General features: G+C 28.8%; 1 protein-coding gene across 1 annotated transcript in view; it reads right to left on the bottom strand.

Moving 5' to 3' along the window:
• Positions 1-464: 464 nt before the first annotated feature.
• LOC123296344 (inhibitory POU protein) overlaps positions 465-22,755 on the bottom strand; it is a 94,955-nt gene continuing 72,664 nt past the window's right edge. Inside the window, exons 2-3 of the mRNA XM_044877806.1 lie at positions 16,884-17,060; positions 465-1,256 (exon numbers count right to left, since the gene is read on the bottom strand). Coding sequence (XP_044733741.1) covers positions 483-1,256; positions 16,884-17,060 — 951 coding nt within the window. The 3' untranslated portion in view covers positions 465-482. The remainder of the gene's footprint in view (positions 1,257-16,883; positions 17,061-22,755) is intronic.

Here is a 22,755-nt window from a genome sequence, read left to right as displayed (position 1 = left end):
TATGGTATGAATAGATCTACAACGATATGTTAACCAATCGAAATTAATATCACAAGAAAGATTATTTACTTACGAAAATGATAGTATCAGTTTGCCGGAAAAAAACCGTTCATGAAAAAAATTGAATAAAATTAATTTAATTAAAAATACCAATGAACTTTTGATAAAAAAAAACTATGATAAAAGTCATTATAAATCAATACAATAGTACAAATAGGTACAATAGTTTCGATTTTTCCTGATTTTTGAAAAATATTTCCGAACAAAATTTTCGGAACAAAGAGTTTTCTTTATTCCAGGTCTAAACTTTTTTTGGATGAGTCGTCTTATAAAGGAAGAAAAGATAACTTAAAATAATCAAAAATTAATAATTAATCACTTTGGTAACTGAATTTGACTTAAATGCCATATTTAATTAATTTTTTATTTTACCAACCACTTGAATATTTCCATTCAGTTGGCATACCTGATGGAGATGGTGGTCAGTGTTGTGCAGCAAACTTCATTCGTTTTTGCTTTTGTCGTTGATTACAAAACCATACCCGGACAACATTCTTTTTCAAATCTAATTTCTCCGCAATAGCGGCTATTTTTTCACCCGACGGTCGTGGTTGTACAGCAAAATATGCTTCTAAACTACGTTTTTCTGGTGCTGCGATGGATGTACGTTTACGTTTCTTTTCGCCGGCGGGTAAAACACTTGGTGCATCGGGATCACGTCTTTTATTTTTAGCTTGTGCTTCAGCTTCTTCAAGCCATGCTTGGAGAATTGGTTTTAGTGCTATCATATTGTTATGTGACAGTGTTAAACTTTCAAATCGACATATTGTAGATTGAGATAGCGCTCCTACGCCTGGTAATTTTAAATTTGCTAAAGCTTTCCCTACATCTGCTTGTGTTACACCTAATTTGATCCGTCGTTGCTTAAATCGTTCAGCAAATGCTTCTAATTCGCGTGGATCTGTGTCGGAATCGGGATGTAGTCCCGCCGCTGTCGCTGCCGCTACAGCTGCAGCCATTGCCGGATGATGTGCTCCCGGATGTCCCCCACCGTGATGACTACCATGGTGACCTGGTGCTGAGTGTCCCGATAAGGGGCCGCCGTGATGATGATGGTGATTCATGACGTGATTCATAGCACCGTAGCTGTGCATATGACTAGCTGGTCCTGTATCAGACATTGGAGTAAGTGTGGTCATGGAAGATGTCGAAATTGGATCCAACATGTCTAAGCCATCCATTCCATGATGTCCCATCTGGAAAAAGGGAAAAAAATATTTAGAGATTTTATTATTAAAACTGCAATTTACTTTTCTTTCGGATTAAATATCAAGTGCATGTGATAAAATGAATTCTAATTATCTTCTTGATTCGACTTTTTACTTAGAAGGTGTATTAACATTTTTAAAGCATATAATCGTTTAAGTTAAGGTTTTTAGAACCATTTGCAACAGTCGAGTTAAATAGTGAATTGGAAGAAAATGTTAGACAAATCATCACAAAGCCTTCGTTTTTTACGCTTCTTAATTCTTTTACGAAATTTTGTTCGATATTTCGTCAGAAGCAGTAGTTGTATCTTATTTGGGTACTGAATAATATTTGGATAAAAGTTTACTTTGGATATTATTTTTTTTATTTGTTTTGAAATAAAAGAGTTATATGGAATCACTAATAATTATTTTAACGTGATCATTTGTGAGAAATATACCTAAAATTTTTAAAAAGTTACATCATGGAGACAAAAGGAGTTTTGAATGAAGTTGTAACGGAAATTCGTAAGTGTGCAAGAAACTGATTTCATTCTCGCGGCCTGTGCATAAATATGTAATTATATGCAATAAGTTATTCGCAAAAAATTCTCATCACGATAAGAAATGCATAGCGTTTATGACAATGTATAGGCAGATGTCGCAATGCTATTTGTTTTTACCGCTATGATTTTTTGGCGTTTTTATCAATACGCACTAGTATCTACAATCCTATTCAGTGCTCGTCACTCTATTATTCTGAACCTATTTTGTCATTTTAATAAATATCGATTTTATGCCATTAGTAGCATCAGTGACATTACAGTGTTAAATAGTACTATTTGCCAGAAGTATTGTGGATATCACCAGTCAGTAGGTCTGACATCCATACTGACATCGGCTCATGCCCTATAACTGTTGCTCATGTTCCGAAAAAATAATCTATGTTTAAAATTATCAGTATTGCGTTATTTATTTTTCACGCCTATACTCACATAGTGATATCGGCAAAAAATTCCTTACCGAGTACAAAATTTGAATACTCTTAGCGTTTACAGCACCTCCATATGACGATGCTTGTTACGAGAGCATTATTCGTGTCATCTTAGTGCCGCCCCTGGGTTTTTGGATGAAATTTACCGTTATAGAGTAGTTTCAATAAATAACTCTTAAATCCTTTCAAGGTAAGGTTCAATATGTAATAACCAACAGCCTATTTTGCCTTGTGTGATGTAATCTAAGAATGATATGTAACTTGTTTTTGAATTGAATACAAGGGACAATAAACGTGTGTTTTATACGTACGTATGTGTTTTTTTTTTCATAATAATCATTGGACGTACATAAAAGTTTATATGTTGGAAAATAAACCATAAATATTTAATAAGTGTATAACTAACTCACTAACATGACGACTATTGCACATATGTGTAGACAGAATACACACATCTCCCTTGTATACATACATACCAGATAGAATTGTGTGTACGCAATAAAAAAAATGTCACCCCTTTTTTATTTTTATAATTTTACTTCGAGATTGAAAGGAATTTTACACCACAAATGTCTACTTTTTATATAGGCTACAATCAACTATTACTTCAGGAAAAACCATTCTTTGTATCATTAAATAAGAATTCATATTCTTTTACACCGATGTTCAATCTGAAAAACGGGTTGGCACTTTGATCTGGAAATTGCTCTTATCAATCAAGATTTCTCTTTAACAAAATTTTTTTGATCTAGTGATTTGACTTTTAGGCGAGACGATATAACACAAAAAACGCTTTGAGAGCACTCTTTTGGGACAAGAAAGATCAAAATGCTATTTTTGCATTCGATTCAGAAAAAAAATGTGATTTATAAAAATAATTATAAATTGTGATTGATTGATTCTGCCCATCCATGAAAATTTTCTTAGCATCGTCGGGATGCATTTTCGTAAATACAAAAATTTTTTAATTGGTAAATTATTAACGAAATTGGCCAAAGTTTCCTCGATGCACCTGGTGGCCAGGATTATTCCTCAGGATTATCATCCCCAGAATTATAGGTAAATTGTTTTAAAATGCATCAAACAAACAATTCATATTCGTGTAAGAAAACTCACGAGTACCGATTTTGGATGCATCTTGTGACCAATTTTGTGTAAAATCCTAGAAATTAGCTCTGCAAACAACGTACTCTGGTGCAACAGTATAACGAGGAGTATTTTGGACGTCATCCAACCCGACAATGTCAAATAAATTTTCATGGATTGTATAGAATCAAAATAGGTCACAAATTTTATAACTGACTTCCTAAATCGAATACAGAAAACCCGGATATCAATCTGTCTTCCACTAAATAAATAATGTTATCGAAAAATTGAAAAATTGTTTTTTTATTTTAATAAGACAAGAGTCATTTTTTTGTTCCAAATTTTTTGTTGTTCCCGCCGGTTTTAGTATAAATGTGTGGAAATAATTTATGTTTTTAAGTCTGTTCATATAATAGTTTCAACTTCAAGAGCTAAAGGTTAGCGAATTTAATTATTATTCTTGTTAATTCTCGGAATTGTGATATTAACTTTAAAAAACTTTACAAATAATTGTATGTTAAGTAAGAACGTGACGGTCACGGCAGCCTAGGCATGTCGTGCTACCAAAAATAAAGTATGAACAATATCTATTAAAAACAGTAAATTATATAAAGTTGAAATGACCACTTTACTATCTACTTGTATACTATACTATCAAAGTGTAGTATATGAGTATATAAATGACATGTTAGAGCATGTAATGATGAAATATATCACTATTGGGAGTTTTAGGGCAAAACTCACCAAACATTTGTTTATTTTGTTAGATATATCTACTATAGTTAGTTTTAGTTGATTCTTGTTAACTAAGTCCTGTAGACAAGCAGTCAGTCATTCCATTTATATATTATCCTGTGTTGTTCATGTGAGTCCTGTATAGTATACTCCTGTATGTCCCTTTAATTTAAGTAGATACAATTACAAAGACTAATGATTATAAATAATGTTTTGGATACTTTTTAATTTTTTTGTACTGTTCAACGATATCAAATAACATGTGTACTGTATTTATCTTAAAAAGGTTATGAACAGAGAGATAGTGACTTTACTCGACATTTTTTTTGCCTTTCTATCCGAAAGTAATAATACGTTAAAATCATTATCTTGTAAATTTCGGTTTTCAATGTTGTATGTAATATCCCAGTTTAAAGTATTTCGACGAATGAAAATGAGTAAAAAAATTTGAAAAATTTATCAATTGATCATCTTTTTGATCATCAATTTATCAATTGATCATCTACGCCAATCAAATCCTACATTAAAATCGCAAAGCGTGTGAAACCACGTTTTACAAGCCAAAAATAGTTGTGTTATCTGTAAATTATCTTGTATACGGTAATAATTTTTTCTTTAAGGATGTATGAGCATGGTAGTGGGGGCACAAATTTAAAAATAGATATTTTCAATTTTGATGATAAATTTATATTTTTACTTGACGATATAAGACGAAAAGTAAGAGTAAAATTTTTCGATATCTGGCTTAATTTTCAAAATATCGAAAATTGAAAATTTTGTTTAATTATTTAGCTTTCGATATTTCGAAAACCAAGACACATATCGAAAAATTTTATTCTTATTTTTCGTCTACATTCATGAAGTTATAACAAAATTCATCATCATAGTTGAAAATAAGATAAAAATAATTTCAACCCTTAATCTACCCTGCTCTTACATCCCTTATATGGACGGTGACACATAGTTTTTTTCTTTTCTAATTCATTGCTAATATGTTTACTTTCTATCAACAAGTTTTTTTTTTTTAAATTTGTTTTCATTCATTTCAAATGAAAATTATCAAAAACTTCCAAAATATGTAGTTTTTTGAGATTCCTCCATAAGAGCCAATGTATTTTATATCGATTTTTAATGACTTTTTTCTTAAAAATTTGCACGGATACCTGAGCTGAAATTTTAACCACATAATCTTTGAGTAAAAGACTACCTACAAACAAATTTTGAGCCTTTAAATCAAACATTGTTGTCATGCTCATACATCCTTAACTATAAGCTTTTGACATTATAGTTGCTATTATCATTTTGAAAGTATGCTAAATTTGAATCCGACCCATAGTTCCGAATGTCTAAAAGTTTTTGTGATATGATGATAGAAAAATTTTACAAATGCTAAAATTTTGAGTTTTGTTTATGCTAAACCGTCAGAAAAAGAATGTAAATTAAAATAAAAATAAAAATGTTCCTTATACCAAAATAAACAAATTTTGTTTGCAAAAATTTTTCGTAAACATAATTCTTTTCGTGCAAGGGCTAAAACTTTAGTTTCCATTTTCTCCAAAAATATAAAAGATAGAGAGATGAAAATTTGTAGGTAGCTTCAACTCGCGAGCCTTATGAAAATTTCAACTCGCGAGCCTTAAAAAAATCAGTATAAAAGGATAATCAATTGATTAAAAAATTGAACTCTTTAAGTTATTTCAATACCGTAAATTGAAAATTATACCACAGATTTGAAATTTTATTTATCAATAAATCATCCTTTTATACGTCTTTTGTGAAAAATTCATATCGATCAAAGTCTGTGTTTTAACCAAAAATTAAAAAAACGAAAATCACTCCAGTTGTTTATATACAAGATCTGCACGTTCAGTGTAGCGGATATGAAAATGTTATTATATAATATATTTTTATATAAAAGAATAAAACTGACTGACTGACATATCAACGCACAGTTCAAAGATGAGCTATAAGAAAGAAGATTTGAAAATATAACTTTTAAGGTAGTGAAAAAGCGGATGATAGTTTTTGGAATACATGAATATAGGTCTATGTTGGATATACCTCAAGAAAGCTACATTATTAGCGAGTAACATGGGCTGTTTTTTATTTAAAAAAGAAAAAAAATCAGGACTCCGCACCAAACAATTATAACCAACGAAAGAAAAGAAAACGAGTGATGAAAACGAATAATCCTTGTATTTAAAATTGCAATTGCTCAGCGAAGCGGGTGGGTAAGGTGCTAGTAAATTCATAAAACGATAGAAATGGGAAAAAATATATTAAAAGCATTTCAAAATTATTTCGAATATCTCTTTTTCGAAATAATATTTGATTCTACAACTCTTCACTATATCTATTCGTTGGGTGCGTAGTCATGGTAGGGACAATAAAATCGATGCCAGCGCTTCCAGTGAAAAATTTTGGCGTTAAAGGAGGCTGTTATGACTAATTTGCAGTTCTTTACATGTTAATGTAATAGAAATGTCAAATTAAAATTATTGAAAAACACTAATTAATTAAATTTAATGCATTAAAAATTGTGAAAATAAGAAATCAAATTGAACAAATATTATTTTTCAAATGTAAATTATCATAATTATTTATTTAAATTTGTGAAACAGGAATATTAAATTTTAAATGTAAGTCTTAAATGCAATCCATACAATTATATATGCATCCATACAATTCTATAATTAGAGTAGTGTATCGTTACCATGGAAACGAAACTCACGCACGGAGCGAATATCTCCAACCAACCAACCGAAATGGTTTTTTATAGTCATAATGAAAACCCACACATATGGTTACTATAGTTTTTTATCTGTTTTTTTTTTGGTATCTTGTAAATGCGTGTTACTACTACAACTAATATTACTATCCTTCATTTACTAGATATGATAAATAAAGATAACAATATTGTATAGGTAGGTAGATATTCCAGTAAAGAAATGTCGCATAAAAATTGTGTGTGTGTTATTTTGTACACACAAAAATGTATATAAATATGTGTAAATATTTCCCTTGGGATCCTAGACGCTAACCACTGTACTACATACTTATTATATACGTTTACATACGTATATACGTACATACGTACAAACGAACATGTGTATAACACGTATGTAGAGTCAATACAGGGATATACGTGGGTACAGGGTGTACCAAGAACACAAAAAAATTTCTACCATCGATGTAGCGTAGTAATGGATTTTAATACTAGGAAGGACTCAATCTAGCGATAATAAAAAGAACTATAGTTTAAACGCCCATAAATACCTAATGAAAAGTGAGGTCGAGTTCGTAAATGAGCAACATAGGTCAATTTTGTCTTGGGTCTTGGGTCCGTAGGATCCATCTTGTAAACCGTTAAAGATAGAACAAAAGTTTAAATATGAAAAATGTTCCTTATAACAAAATAAACAACTTTTGTTTGAAACATTTTTTTTGTAAACATCACTGTTTACCCACAAGGGCGCTAATTAGATGAAAATTTTACAGTATGTAATTAAATGGGAATATCAGTTATATATGTGTGGCTATTTAAAAGTGGATATCTTTTTTTATTTACGTGACGTCAAAAAACAATCGATTGCGTCATCAACACTGTCTATACATGGTATTTCAACAATTAACTCAGTCAATTGTTTGTTTTCACTTGTTTTTTATTACTTTTAACTTTTTTATACTTTGTACTTCATTTATTTCCCGATCATTTAATTTTACCTGAATGCATCAAAATTTTTATTATACAGTGGACTCACGGTAATCCGACAAACGTTTTGCAAGGTGCTGCCGAATTATCGAATTTGTCGGACTATAGAGTACTGTCACAAGCCCTCTGTAGTCCGGAACCTTTTAGAAAAGAATATCTTGTAATCCGACAGAATACATATAAAACTGATAAAATTTCAATCATTTTCTAATTTCAGCCACAAAGAATTCATGTATTTATAATAAAATCTGCATTGCAATTACCATTAAAGTTAAGTCGGATTACAAGGCGTGCCGGATAAGACATGGGCCAGATTACCGCGGATCTACTGTATTTTTATTTAATTTGTAATTAAAATTGCAATTTTCAACATTCGTAATTTTGCCAAGAAGAAGAGAATGTGATCTTGAAATAAGTGTTGCAAATAAATAATTTTGACGAAAAATTCAAAAATTATTTTTATTTTACATTTATAATGGATTTTTCCTTGAGATTAGCACAAATATTTTCTTCAAAGTAACTAAGAGGTCTTCTACTGCATCAGGTAATTTTTGTATTTCTGTTACACCCAATACGAATATGTAAAACACATAAAAATTCAACTTAAAATAAAACTGGACTCAATTTAATGTTTATATAACTCGTCACATATGAACTCCTACAATAAATTCCACTCATGCCAAACCATCCACACCCACCTAGTAAACCCCAAAGAGAGTTACCAACTCTGGTAGTTGTGCCCACTTGATACAAATTATATTGCATATTACGACTGTGAATATTTTACACAAGCATATGGTCGTTATGTTGATGTGACGTGGTAGGTACCGTAACGAGTCATAAATGTGTATTATTGTTAAGTTAGCAAATAATAATATGAGAAATGAAATTATATTCAACAAAAATTTAATTTTAAAACATATGTGTGTATACATGTTAACTGTGTGTGTGGAACAGTCTTTTTTTAACCCTCTATATGACATGTGAAAATACATTTTATTTTATGTGACCTTTAACTGTTATTTGAAGTCATTATTAAAATAATAGGAAAGTTCGATGTAATAAATTTTCTTTTATAAAATTTTTATTATATTTTAAAGTTAGGATGGTATTTTATGAATAAGACCTAACAAATCAACCTTTGTTAAACGAAAACCACCTTTCTTAAAATATTCAAGCCTGATATAAGTAAATTTTATATTATAATTATTATATTTATTATATTATAAATACAATCAAGTATTGTGATCGAAAAAAAATCGATATCGGGGTTTCAACGGAAATACACGTTTTGAGGGTCCCTTATTCCAAAAAAGTGGTTTTTAAAAAATGTTACGTCCGTCGGTATATCGGTATGTCTGTTACCAAGCTGGAGCCTTCAATTTTCAACCGATTTTTCTCAAATTCGGTACATAGGTTCAGTTTGGTCATAATTCCAGACAATTTTTTTCCTAGGCTTCTTTAAGGGTACTACCCTCTAGGCCAAAACAGGATTTTTGGGGTTTTCTCAAAAACGGCTCTAACGATTTCGATTAAACTGGACACAAAGCTAGACCTAAAGATGTTCCTAGGATTGGTATAAGCCACATATCCGGGGAAGTTCGAGAAAGCCCACACTCTTGGGAAAATCTTTTTTGGGCTTTTCTCAAAAATGGCTTCAACGATTTCAATTAAACTTGGCACAAGGCTAAACCATAAGTTGTTCCTAGGATTGGTATATGCCACATATCCGGGAAAATTCGAGAAGGCCACATCCTAGGGAAAACATTTCAAAAAATTAAGTTTAAAAACAACTGCATTACTGGCTTCTAAACTCAGTAACAGAGAATACACGGGTGTAATGACAAAAGATCAAAATGACATAATCAAATAAAGAAATAAATAAAACTGAATTAAGCCAAATTAGTGAAGTTAAGAAACTAAAGCTTTTCCTTGTTTTTAAATAATTCTTACAATTGGCTGCTTTCAATCAAAATATTAAGAGAATAATATATCAATTTTATAATATAATAAAGTCTTATCCGATGTTTCGGACCGTTTATTACAACTATAATTATTTTATACATTAAAATTTTATAGTTTTGTTTAAAAAAATTTCGAGTGTACTGTAAAATTTGCAGCGGACTGTCTGATCAACTTTAATAAGAATTCAAAGTAAAATAATAGCTTTTTAAACCCTCAAAAATTTACGGTTTTGTGATGAGTATTTTAAGACAAAAAGCATGTATAGACGGATTTAAATTTCTTGCTTGTATCTTTATGGGCTGCTGGTTTCTTTTGTTTCTCGTTCCATTACTATTTTCCCGAACTAAAATTGAGAAAATTTTCAATAAGACAGAATTGTGCTAATTTTTCTAACAACTAAGTACTGTTTCTGCCTAGTTTTTTTTTTATTCAGCAAAGCCTCTTTATTGATAAATATTATTATTATAAAAAATTGTAATTTTTATGACTAACTTAGTTCCGGTAAAAAATCGGATTTATATGGTATGAGTTTATTTTATAGCATAGAATATTCCACAAACATACAGGTAAATATGATATAGATTATTAATTGATGATTGACAGGTGAATTAAAAACTAATAATTTCTACTATCTACTACCAATAATTTTTTTATTTTAAAACCCTACCATATCATATGCACTTGAATGATGTGGTTGGACTCTGTTTTATAATAATAATAGTAATATGATATAAACAAATGTAAAATATTTTCTAAGACAAGTCACATCTAATAATACATATTTAATAAACTTGATTTATTATTCCAAGCAAACACAAAACATCATTCGCTTTATCAAATATATTACACAGATGATTAAAAAGTTCATTTATAATCAGTTTGAGTATATAGACGATTCATTTTTTTACAATACTTGCTTTACGTTGTGTTAACAAGAAAAATGAGTATTAACTCTAAACGTTTTAAGGATGTACGAGCATGGTAGCGGGGGCACAAATTTAAAAATAGATATTTTCAATTTCGATGATAAATTTATATTATTACTTGACGATATAAGACGAAAAGTAAGAATAAAATTTTTAGATATCTGGCCTAATTTTCAAAATATCGAAAATTGAAAATTTTGTTTAATTATTTAGCTTTCGATATTTCGAAAACAAAGACACATATCGAAAAATTTTATTCTTATTTTTCGTCTACATTCATGAAGTTATAACAAAATTCATCATCAAAGTTGAAAATAAGATAAAAATAATTTCAACCCTTAATCTACCCTGCTCTTACATCCCTTATATGTACGGTGACACTTAGTTTTTTTCTTTTCTAATTCATTGCTAATATGTTTACTTTCTATTAAAAAGTTTTTTTTTAATTTGTTTTCATTCATTCCAAATGAAAATTATCAAAAACTTCCAAAATATATCGTTTTTTGAGATTCCTCCATAAGAGCCAATGTATTTTATATCGATTTTTAATGACTTTTTTCTTAAAAATTTGCACGGATACCTAAGCTGAAATTTTAACCACATATTCTTTGAGTAAAAGACTACCTACAAACAAATTTTGAGCCTTTAAATCAAAAATTGTTGTCATGCTCATACATCCTTAACCATGAAACCAATGTTAAATATGCCTACTTTTAAAGTCACTTATTTAACTTCTCTTAAATTTTAATGATTATTGTCGAACGATCATGTTTAATCGTCTGTACTTGTCTTTAGCAACTTCGTCCGTTCAAATAATTTTGTAATCGCCTGTATTAAAATAATAACTTAGTTAAAAAATTGCATATTTTCTAACATACAAGTTCTTTATTATATTACGTTACAGGTAAAATAACATATTTATGTAGCAACGCCTACAATATTACAATTGATAACAGGAATTATAGATGTGAGTATTCTTACAGATGTTTATTAAATGTAACGTAAGGTTTTTTTTATTTTTAGTTAACTTAGTTAAAATATTTATAAATAAGAAAAATATATAACTACGAAATTGTGTTGATAGTAAAAACAGCATATTTACTTCAAGTCAAGGAAATAAATATATCAAGAAAAAGCCGATATTCAGCTTTAAAATTGACTTTGACACAAATCGAATTGCTTCAAAACAATTGTAATAATTTTTATACCATTTCGACTTATACTATTCCTAAAAGATACATTTTCATGGACTTTGTAGAAAGCAATTAATGTTCATAGAATCATCTATTTGGTCTATTTCTGGTTTTCCGTCCGTCTGTCAACTCGGATAGATATCAAGCTGAAATTTTTATAGCGTGCTCAGAACATGAGCACAAAAGTGAGATCGAGTAAATGGACAACATAGATTAAATGGGTCTTTTTGTAAACCGTTAGAGATAGAACAAAAGTTTAAAAAATGTTCTTTCTAAAAACAACTTTTGTTTGAAACATTTTTTCGTAAACATCACGGTTTACCTGTGAGAGCATTATATGGGAATATCAGTTATGTATGTGTGACATGTATCTTTGTATAATGTGATTTTCTTTTTTTAATATAATTCTATTGAGAATAAAATATTGTTTTTGGAAGTTGTGACCACATGTCTTCGACACGTCTGTTAAATTTGTTTATACCAATTTTATAAACTCCGAAAATGAGCTTTCTGTTGATTGATATACATACAATTTTGTAGTTAATTTTTTTTTAATTAAAAATTTTTAAAAATATTTTTAAATTAACTTTTTTTTTTATTATAAAAAAAAAAAAAGCTAAAAAAAAAATTTTGTTTTTTGTCAGAGATAACAATTTTTATAAAAATTTATTTTATTTTTTTACAAAAAAAAAAAAAATTGTTATTATTTTTATTATTATAATCTATATTATATATATTGTGTTTTTTTAACATCCCTAAGGATTTTAATAGTGTATGTACATAGATATGTATTAGTCAAAGTGCCAGGTCTAACTACTCAACAAGAAATTACCGATGACGAAACATGGCTTTACAAATTGCATTTTATTTTTTCGATTTATTCTTACAAAATTGTTTATACATGGTCTAAGCATTACACCTGTATTTTAACAACTTAAGAATAATTGTGATCAATAATTTTGATAAATCTAAACGATATTTATTGTATTTTGATAAACTATTCTTTGATTTTTATAATTTTACGTACTACAAACAGAATTTCTTGGCTCTTGGTGTACAATGTATATTTTGTTGAATAACAACCATTCAAAATTTTTCATATTAACCCATGAACAATACAATTACACATTTAGTACCAAAAAAAAATCATATTTATTTTAGCTCCCATATTCATATGCATATTTATATATGTTTTTGTATGTATTAGTTAACATTGGTATAATCATTTTTATACCATACTAGCGACCCGCCCCAGCTTCGCACGGGTGCAAACAGAGATAGACATATACCATCACGGACTTTTCTGTAGACCGTTTCAATGTGTACAATACTTAGTACATTATTTTGATAAAAGTCGTACGGTTCAGCCTGCGTTTGCAATGTATGCGGAAAAAATGTAATTATTTACGACATCACATTAGAAACCTCAAAAATAGCAGTACTTCTCCACTATTTAATGGATGTTATTATACATATAAACCTTCCTCTTGAATCACTCTATCTATTAAAAAAAACCGCATCAAAATCCGTTGCGTAGTTTCAAAGATTTAAGCATACAAATGGGCATAGGGACAAAGAAAGCGACTTTGTTTTATACTATGTAGTGATATGTATTCTTGCATATATGTAATATGCAAGGTATACTAAGTTTAGTTCCAAGTTTGTAACGCTTAAAAATATTAATGCTACCAACAAAATTTTGGTATAGAATCACCTAATTAGTCCATTTTCGGTTGTCCGTCCGTCCATCCGTCCGTCTGTGGACACGATAACTGAAAAACGAAAAAAGATATCGAGCTGAAATTTTTACAGCGTACTCAGGACGTAAAAATTGAGGTCAAGTTCGTAAATGAGCATCATAGGTCAATTGGGTCTTGACTTGATCTTGTAAACCGTTAGAGATAGAACAAAAGTTTAAATGTAAAAAATGTTCCTTACCACAAAATAAATAACTTTTGCTTGAAACATCTTTTCATAAACATCACTGTTTACCCGGGAGGGCGCCAATTAGGCGGGAATTTTATAGTATGTACCATACTTGAATATCAGTTATGTATGTGTCACATGTATTGTATGTGTTATGTGATAAAGAAATCAACACTGACTATGCATGGTATTTCAACAATTAATTCAGTCAATTGTTTGTTTTCACTTGTCACTCTAAATATGAAAAAATCCTTAAATATAAGGAGTGGTTTATATAAAATGTATATGCATCAAAATATTGACCTATTGATTAGAAAACTTTAAACAAAAAGAAAACCGACTTCAAAAGAAAATTTTGTCCAAATTAATTAATATGCACTAAAAAGTAAAAAAATAACGATAATATAATGTAGTTAAAATTATTGTTATTTTTGGAGTCGGTGTCAGCCAAGGAAAGAACTCTGACAGAACAGTTTGCTGCATTAGCTTGACTGACACCGAATCCAAAAATAACAATCATTTTAACTACATTAACTATCGATATTTTTTACTTTTTAGTGCATATTAATTAATTTGGAAAAGTTTTTCTTTTGAAGTCCGTGTCAGCCAGGAAACAAAATTTATTCAAAATCTTTTCAGAGATATTGATTTCATTTAAAAATTTTGAATTGAGATTATTTGAAAGTTTAGTGAGTTTGGATTGGAAACATTACGAACTGATTCCAAAACTTTTTAAGGTAACCCAGGACTTTTGGAACGAAAAATGTTGTATTTTGATACTCATTTATAACCTATGATATGATAAATTAAGGGTCATGTACACTACACATGGTGTTTGTAAATTTATTCGGTATATAACTGTGTTAGTGTAGATTAGTATTATATTTTTATAAAGGGTACCTTATATATATATATATATAGGGGATCACATACATATTGATATGATGGTGTAAATATAACATTTATTATTGTTAATTTACTGTTGCTAATGCATTCATTGTATTCAATATTGTATCAAATCATTTTTATATTAACCATTTTTATATAACAGATTCCAACATGAAACGTTCTCTATCGAATATAAAGAGTTTTTTTTTGAAAACTTGGCATATACGTTAAACTCGAAAAATAAGTTTAATCGAGATAAATGCTTCAAACGAAAAATGTTGGTTTCCAAAGCGAACATCATATATCAGCATCGAATTCGGTCTAAGTTTTTAGGTTTAATTAAAACCTCACTCTGATTCATAACTGACAAACATTGGGGACACTTTAAATTAGAAAGTTGTGCTTTGTGAATACGCAAACATTATTTAATAACATAACTTTTGTAAACCGAATAGAATAGAATAGAGTGTAATTGATAGCTAAAATCTAGCTTTTTCCGTTTGTTCATTCAGTTTCAACAAAAATGGCCTCAAGTGGATTTGAGGCTTAAAAAACCACTTTTAGTGGATTTATTGGAAAATATTTTTTGAAGAGTGTAGATTTGGAGAAAAAAAAAATTTTGGGTAAAACTTTTCCGTCTGTTTTTGCCTAAACTGTACGGCTTGCGGAAACATGTTTCGAATAAAAATGTTACTTTTATTAATCAATAACAACTTTCTATTTTAAAGGGTCCATCTATCGATTAGCAGTTATGGAATAGAGTGAGCTTTTTATTGAGCCTGACAACCTGGGTCTACTAAGATGACCGCTGACACACCCCAAATTTTTTGCTTGAAGCATTCTTATCGATAAAAGTTGTTTGTCGAGTTTCAAACATATGTATGTCAACTTTAAAAAGCCAACATATATGTATATGTGTACCTTTGTATATACTTATTACTGTTTAGTTCATGCAGTTATATTCAAAAGAATCTGGAATCTGGGGTGGATCAAAATGTTTGTAATACAATATTATTAATATATTGTATTACTGAGTCCTTCTAATTCCTACAATTCTTTAATGGTTTGTGATATGATTATCTGTTTATGTTATTCTAATATGAATTTAAATCTTTAATAATCACATGAAAGGAAGGGCATTAACCATAGAAATTACTTGTTAATGTTAAAAGAAGGGGCGGGGGTCTTAATGTTTTACATAAAAGATGAAAGCAAGTCTTAACTAAAATAGCAGAAAATCATTACTATAATTTCAGCTCAAGGCGTTTCGATACCAAAAAGAAAGTATTACCTAAAATCTTAAATTTTGTGTGTCAGTTAAAGAGTATTTAAAAAGTCTTTTGTATAAATTTCAAATCGATTCTCTGAACGGTTTACGATAAATTAATTATTAAAAACAGCCTTTTTTTACATGGTTGTACATGCAGTAGTCGTAATAAATGCTGGTTTTTTAGCCAATAAGTGCTTTTAAAAAATTTTTACTATTTAAATAAAAAACTTTTATCAATATTCCTCAAGTTTCAAGCTTTAAAATCATACTAAAATTAAGAACTATGCATAAAAATGGAAAATTTTTGTTTGTTAAAAACACTGACTTTGATAGTTAATTTCTGCTAAACCGTTCAGAGAATCGATATGAATTTTGCACAAAAGATGTGTGAAAAGAAGAGTTAATTTCAAATCTTTGGTCATTTTCAAATCATTTTCAATTTACGGTATCGAAATACCTTAAAGAGTTAAAATGATTCTAAAAATTGGAAATTTTATTAATCAAATAATCATCTTTTTATACGTCTTTTGTGAAAAATTCATATCGATTCTCTGTACGGTTTAAGAGAAATATGCTTTGTTTTTGGTAAAAAAACTGACTTTGATAGTTATTTGCTCCTAAGCCGTTGTGAGAATCATTATGAATTTTTCACAAAAGACGTATAAAAAGATGATTAATTGATAAATAAATTTCAAGTTTTTTGGATCAATTTCATTTTTTCGGTTTCGAAATACCTAAAAAACAGTTGTAGTTGGAAATTTTATTTTAGTTTCATTCAATACTTTCTATACAGGGTATTTCAACAATTATCTCGGTTAATTATTTACTTTCACTTATTTAATATACAAATTAGATTCAATAAGATTGAAATGGATACATTTCTGAGAGGGATAAGAATTTTGTTATCAAAATGTATTATAAGTTATTATATATATACGTACTTGATGCGGTCTAGAATTGGGAGGAGGTGCACCCATTCCATGATGATACATCATGTCATGTTTTAATTGTGGAAGACCACCAGGTCCACCTGATGGTTGATGTTTACCAATATCTACAGCCGCTAATGCTTCTGCTCGACTCAGTAAACCATCATTCAGTCCAGAAAATATGTCTCCCTGTAACAGAAAATGAAAATCACTTTAGTAAATACATTCAATCTCGATTCTACGTTAAATTAAAAATTAACTTAGATAAATTCCTTTAGAAAATCTCATTCTTTTAGAAAATTGTCATCTTAGCTGTAGGTATATATTTCGAAAAACTAGCTGTAATAAATCGGATATCAAAAACTTATTTACTGAAATTTTCAGTTGTTTTGCATCCAATTTTGGCTTAGCTTATAATCATTTTTAATTTTGAAAATTTAATTATTAATATTACTAAAAAATCTAAGAAATTTTTATAATAAATAATAGTAAAAATGGAAAATCAGATAAAATAAGCAACTGGGTACTGTGTTATATAAATTGAAAAACAAAAAAGAATATAAAACAAGTGAAAACAAACAATTGACTGAGTTAATTGTTGAAATACCATGCATAGTCAGTGTTGATTTCTTTATCACATTACACATACAAACATGTGACACATACATAACTAATAATCAAGTATAGTACATATTATAAAATTTCCGCCTAATTGGCGCCCTCACAGGTAAATAGTGATGTTGACGAAAAAATGTTTCAAACAAAAGTTGTTTAATTTTTGATAAGGAACATTTTTTACATTTAAACTTTTGTTCTATCTCTAACGGTTTACAAGATGGGTCCTACGGACCCAAGACCCAATTGACCTATGATGCTCATTTACGAACTTGGCCTCACTTTTTACGTCCTGAGTACGCTGTAAAAATTCAACTTGATATCTTTTTTCGTTTTTGAGTTATCGTGTCCACAGACGGACGGACGGACAACCGGAAATGGACTAATTAGGTGATTTTATGAACTTAAGCGTTACAAACTTGCGACTAAACTTAATATACTATGTATATTTCATATATGCATGGTATAAAACAAAAAAACACAGTACAGGAGTTTTAATAAAAGACAAGATTTTGGTTTGATTTGAAAAATTGCGACCAAAATCAAGAAACAAAAATTAATATTCATGAAATAAACGATAATAAATTTCCAAAAAATAATGAAAAACATTTATATTGATTTATGAACCATATTAAATATTTCAAAAACCTAAATAATGAATAAATATATATATAAATATAATATTAATCTGAACAGAGGTATTTTACACACATAATAGTGACAGTGTTCATTCAGTTCCCGTTCCATTGAACTCATCATGCTCATATATAAATAATGTTACATATTATGATAAAATGATATAAATGTTAAATTATTTATGATTTTTGGTGTAACTCTTGAACTAAATAAGTGTAACGTTTTCACTACATATGTAACATTATATACACGTTATATATATACGTTAAGTGAACGTTGTTTGAGTGTGACGTTCTAGTGTAACTACTTATAAAATAGTTTTAGAATATGTACTCTGTGTCACTACTACTGTGTGACTATAATAATCACACTTGTCACACCATCACTGACTGGCTGAATGTTATTTAAAATGAATGAATTTTATGTAGTTTAGTTTAAAGAGATTACATTTTTTAGAAAACTCTTTTTATATTATTTTTTAAAACATTAGTTTAATTTTATATTTCACAGCTCTTCCACCAAAACATTTTATTTAGAAAATTTTACAACTTGATGTTTTCATCCAGAATTTTGGGTAGTCCTTAAATTAGTTTTATAGATATTCTTTCTTGAGGCGATTTTTTTAATTTGTCGATGGTTTTACAAGAAAATGTTGCATAGAATAAAGTTTTTGGATATTATAAGAAATTCTCGTTTTAAGCTGGTCACATACAGCTACGTGACAATTTTGTTTACAACCAGATGTTAAAAAATTTAAACGTCAATAGGTTTACTTTTTTTTTCGAATAGGATTTTTGATCTTTTGAAGTAAGTTTATAAGTTCATAAGTATCTAAATATATATAAGCGAAATAACACTGATGGACTGATTAATTTACTAGAAATTTATCAAAGTTTTTCCTTTCGAAATATAGTCGCTCACGAAGGACGAATTTTTGGAAATTTTTCTCCTAAGAGGGTGAAAAGGATGATGTAATTCTGTATATGGAAATCTCATGTAAATAATTTTATCAAATACTTTTTTTATTTCATGTGATTTATAATGTCTAAAAAAGAGAATTCTAATTATTATTCTCACAAGCAATATGTTAGGACTGATTTTTATAAATTGGAAATCTGAAACTATATTTTATCTTTGTACGAAAAATTTCAAACAATGGCTACAAAGCTAAACACATAAAGTTCTAACTAGCAAAAGAAGTCGAGGGAAAACAGAAACAGGCGATTATTTATTATTTTTTGTAACTAAATTTAGTATGAAATCCGATTACTAGTTATATGCTAAATTATGAGCATAAATGCTTCTTTGTACTAATTTAGAAATCGGTTACTTTGGAGCTGAAACTGTTTCAAAACTATTATACGGTTGGATTCAGAATTGATGAAAAGACTGTTCTGCCTCATATTCAATTCTTAAATTCACAATTTAATCATTAAAGTATTATTTGTCACCACTATTTATTACCCGACTGTCATTTATAAAGTGTATATATTGGACAGGTATTTCGATCCATACTGTAGATATATATTATAGCAGTAAATACTCTTTTAAGATATAAGAAGACAAATAGCAGCAATCACCGTTGAATGAATTATATTTACAAAGGTGGAGGTGCTGAGAAACTTACATACATATACATGTATCTTATATTTTACTTAAGATTTTGTTATAAGTATATACTGGATATGTTGGTAAGATAAAGACGTACGTAGATATATAAGCAGAGATAGAGATATTAAAACATATTTGAAAACATAAATTTAACTAAATAGGGAAAACAAGAGAAAATCTTAGTTCGTATAGAGAGTTCAAATGTTTTTAGTCAAATCAAACAAATTGTCTATTCGAGTAAAAAGTGAAGGATGTTTGAACGAAACAACAATGTTTGATTTAAAGGCTCAACATTTTTTTATTAGCAAAATTTTTAAGAAAAACATAATTGAAAATCGATATCAAATACATTCGCTCTTGTGGAGAAATCTCAAAAAACGGCATATTTTGAAATTTTTTGTATAATTTCCACTTGAAACGAATGAAAACAAATTAAAAATATTTCAATAGAAATCAATGACATAGAAAAGAAAACAAACCAAGTGTCTCTATTTATATAAGGGATGTACGAGTTGAGTAGATTTGGGGTTGAAATTATTTTAAATTATCTCATTTTTAACTTTGATGATGAATTTTGTTATAACTTCATGAATGTAGACGAAAAATAAGACTAAAATTTTTCGATATCTTGGTTTTCGAAATATCGAAGGCTGGATAATTAAACAAAATTTTCAATTTTCGATATTTTTTAAATTACGCCAGAAATTGAAAATATTTTTTTTAATTTGTGCCTCCACTACCGTCTTCATACATTCTTAAAAGCTTTAATTGGCGGATCATGTCGAGATCATGTTTGTATCACGGAAAAATTTCTCACAGGGAAGACTTAAAAGAAAAATAAATAAAACGAAATTACCATCAAATTCTTTCACCCCTTAAATCATTTTCATCAAAACATTAGTTCTCAATGTTCAATCAGTTTCCGGACTAGCCTTCCTAGAACTATAATTTTCATAAAAATGGTCTGTGTATATTTTCTACATAAAAACTATTCTTTGTTTTATAAAATATAACATCAACTCTAACTAACTGGAACAAATGACGTCAACAATAAAAAACATACAAGTAAACGTAATGAACGAACGAATGAACGAACCCCATCCCACTATACTCACTCACATCTAACAAGTTAGTTTGTGAACGTACACTAAATGAAAAACCACAAATAAATGAAGAGAACAATGAAATTAGTGACGATTATCACTTGTCTTTACTGTTACCAATATCCATTTGTTTACTTTACGTTGTTTTACCAGCTACGAAGCGTAGCGTAGCGATGTATTGTAATAATATACAACTTTTGTTAGATTAGTCTGATTGAAAGTTACTGGTTTCTACCTGAAAATCGAGATTGTAGAACATTAATTTTTTGAAATCTTTAAATTTAAGAATGTTATAGCACCATTAATATTTCTATATATATGTTTCTCGAAAATCAATCTTTAGATAGCAAAAAATGGGCAAAATTTTAAAAGACAATTAAGTACTGAAAGAAAATTTAAGTCTAACAAGTTCTTAATCTTTGAAAATTTTCATCGTCGGCGAATACTTTTTCAGGGAAAGGAAAAGTTATATATTGCCTGACAAGCTATATAAAAACGTACTCTCTATATATTGTAAATGTGAAAGTAAGGTTGTTTGTTTGAGTGTTTGTTACGCTAGATTAAACGAAAAAATCATTCTTTCATAATTTATTTCCATTTTTTAAGAAATAGTTATTATGTTTCTAAACCTATTTACGTTTGTGACCGAAATTAATGTAATGAAGTATGTTTGATAATCTTGGTTGAACAGATGTCCATAAATTTTATCTCCTTCCCCTAGTTTGTTTCATATTGTTTTATTTTACTTTTTATGATCTTCGCGGGTAAAAGCTAGTTAAAATATAAATATAAATGCCTTTTTTTCCGGGACTATAAAAAGAGTGAGTTTACACCCGAATTTCTGGTTTAATCAAATTTCGACTCTTATTAACGAATACAATTATTTGAAAACTGAATCAGAAACTCATTGATTATATCTCTAAAGGCCATATTCATTACAAGCCTGTTACTGTTGTATGTGTATTATTGCCTACAATTTATTATAAGACAACGCTAATAAATCCTATTTAACACGTTTGTATTGTTATTTAGTCCTGTAGGATAGATAGGATAGATATACATCCTTAATAAGTATTTACTGTTTTTAACCTCACATAGTTATTTATTTATTTCTTTTCTTCATCATATTTCATTTTCTGGTTCCCTTACCATCTGACTGTTCTGTAAGAATCTTCTGTAAGAGTATAATATGCTGACAAGCGGTGTGCAAGTGAGATTATGGGAGTGTGTGTGTATGTGTAGCTAACCTTGTTGGCTCTTGCTATCATTTATATAATTAATTAAGGGCATTATTTATTATATGGTGTGATTTAACATATTTAATATAATCTAAATGGTATAAAGGTAAATGGTAAAAAATATGTTTCAAACTAAACTCTTTTCGAAGTAAAACTTCTTTAGGCACGCTTGACTTGAAGAGTAAACTGAAGAATGTATTATCAGAATTTTCCGCAAATGTTTGACCAAATTTGTTACGAAAAGTAGGATCAAGTTGAGAGGGATGTATAACTTAGTGAAGATAAAAAGATATCAAGCTTGTTACGAAAAGTATTATCAAGTTGAGAAAGAGATATAAGTTAGTGAAGATAGAAAGGGAGAGAGTCACGTTTCAACAATATAGCAACATCAATGTCATGCCATAATTATATAAAATACCTGTAAACAGAGACCCAGTACCTTAGTTGCAGAACACTGGACTCCGGTAATGAAAACAAGTGTTCGAAACCAGCTTGTGAATATTACAATTTTTTTATTTATTACTCAATAATCTTATAAATAATATTTATTATATTTGTAACATGTATATATATACACCAAAAGATGGAGCTAAAAAAGGTTTTGCTTTAGTTGTGTGGTCTAAAACACACTCATTTTTAATAAATGTACTCCTAATACTAATTTAAGAACTTCTGATTTTT

The sequence above is a fragment of the Chrysoperla carnea genome, chromosome 3 (assembly GCF_905475395.1).
Source record: "Chrysoperla carnea chromosome 3, inChrCarn1.1, whole genome shotgun sequence".
Classification (NCBI taxonomy): Eukaryota; Metazoa; Arthropoda; class Insecta; order Neuroptera; family Chrysopidae; genus Chrysoperla; species Chrysoperla carnea.
The sequence above is the reverse complement of the archived record's forward strand: the minus strand, read 5'-3'. Positions and strand labels throughout refer to the sequence as shown.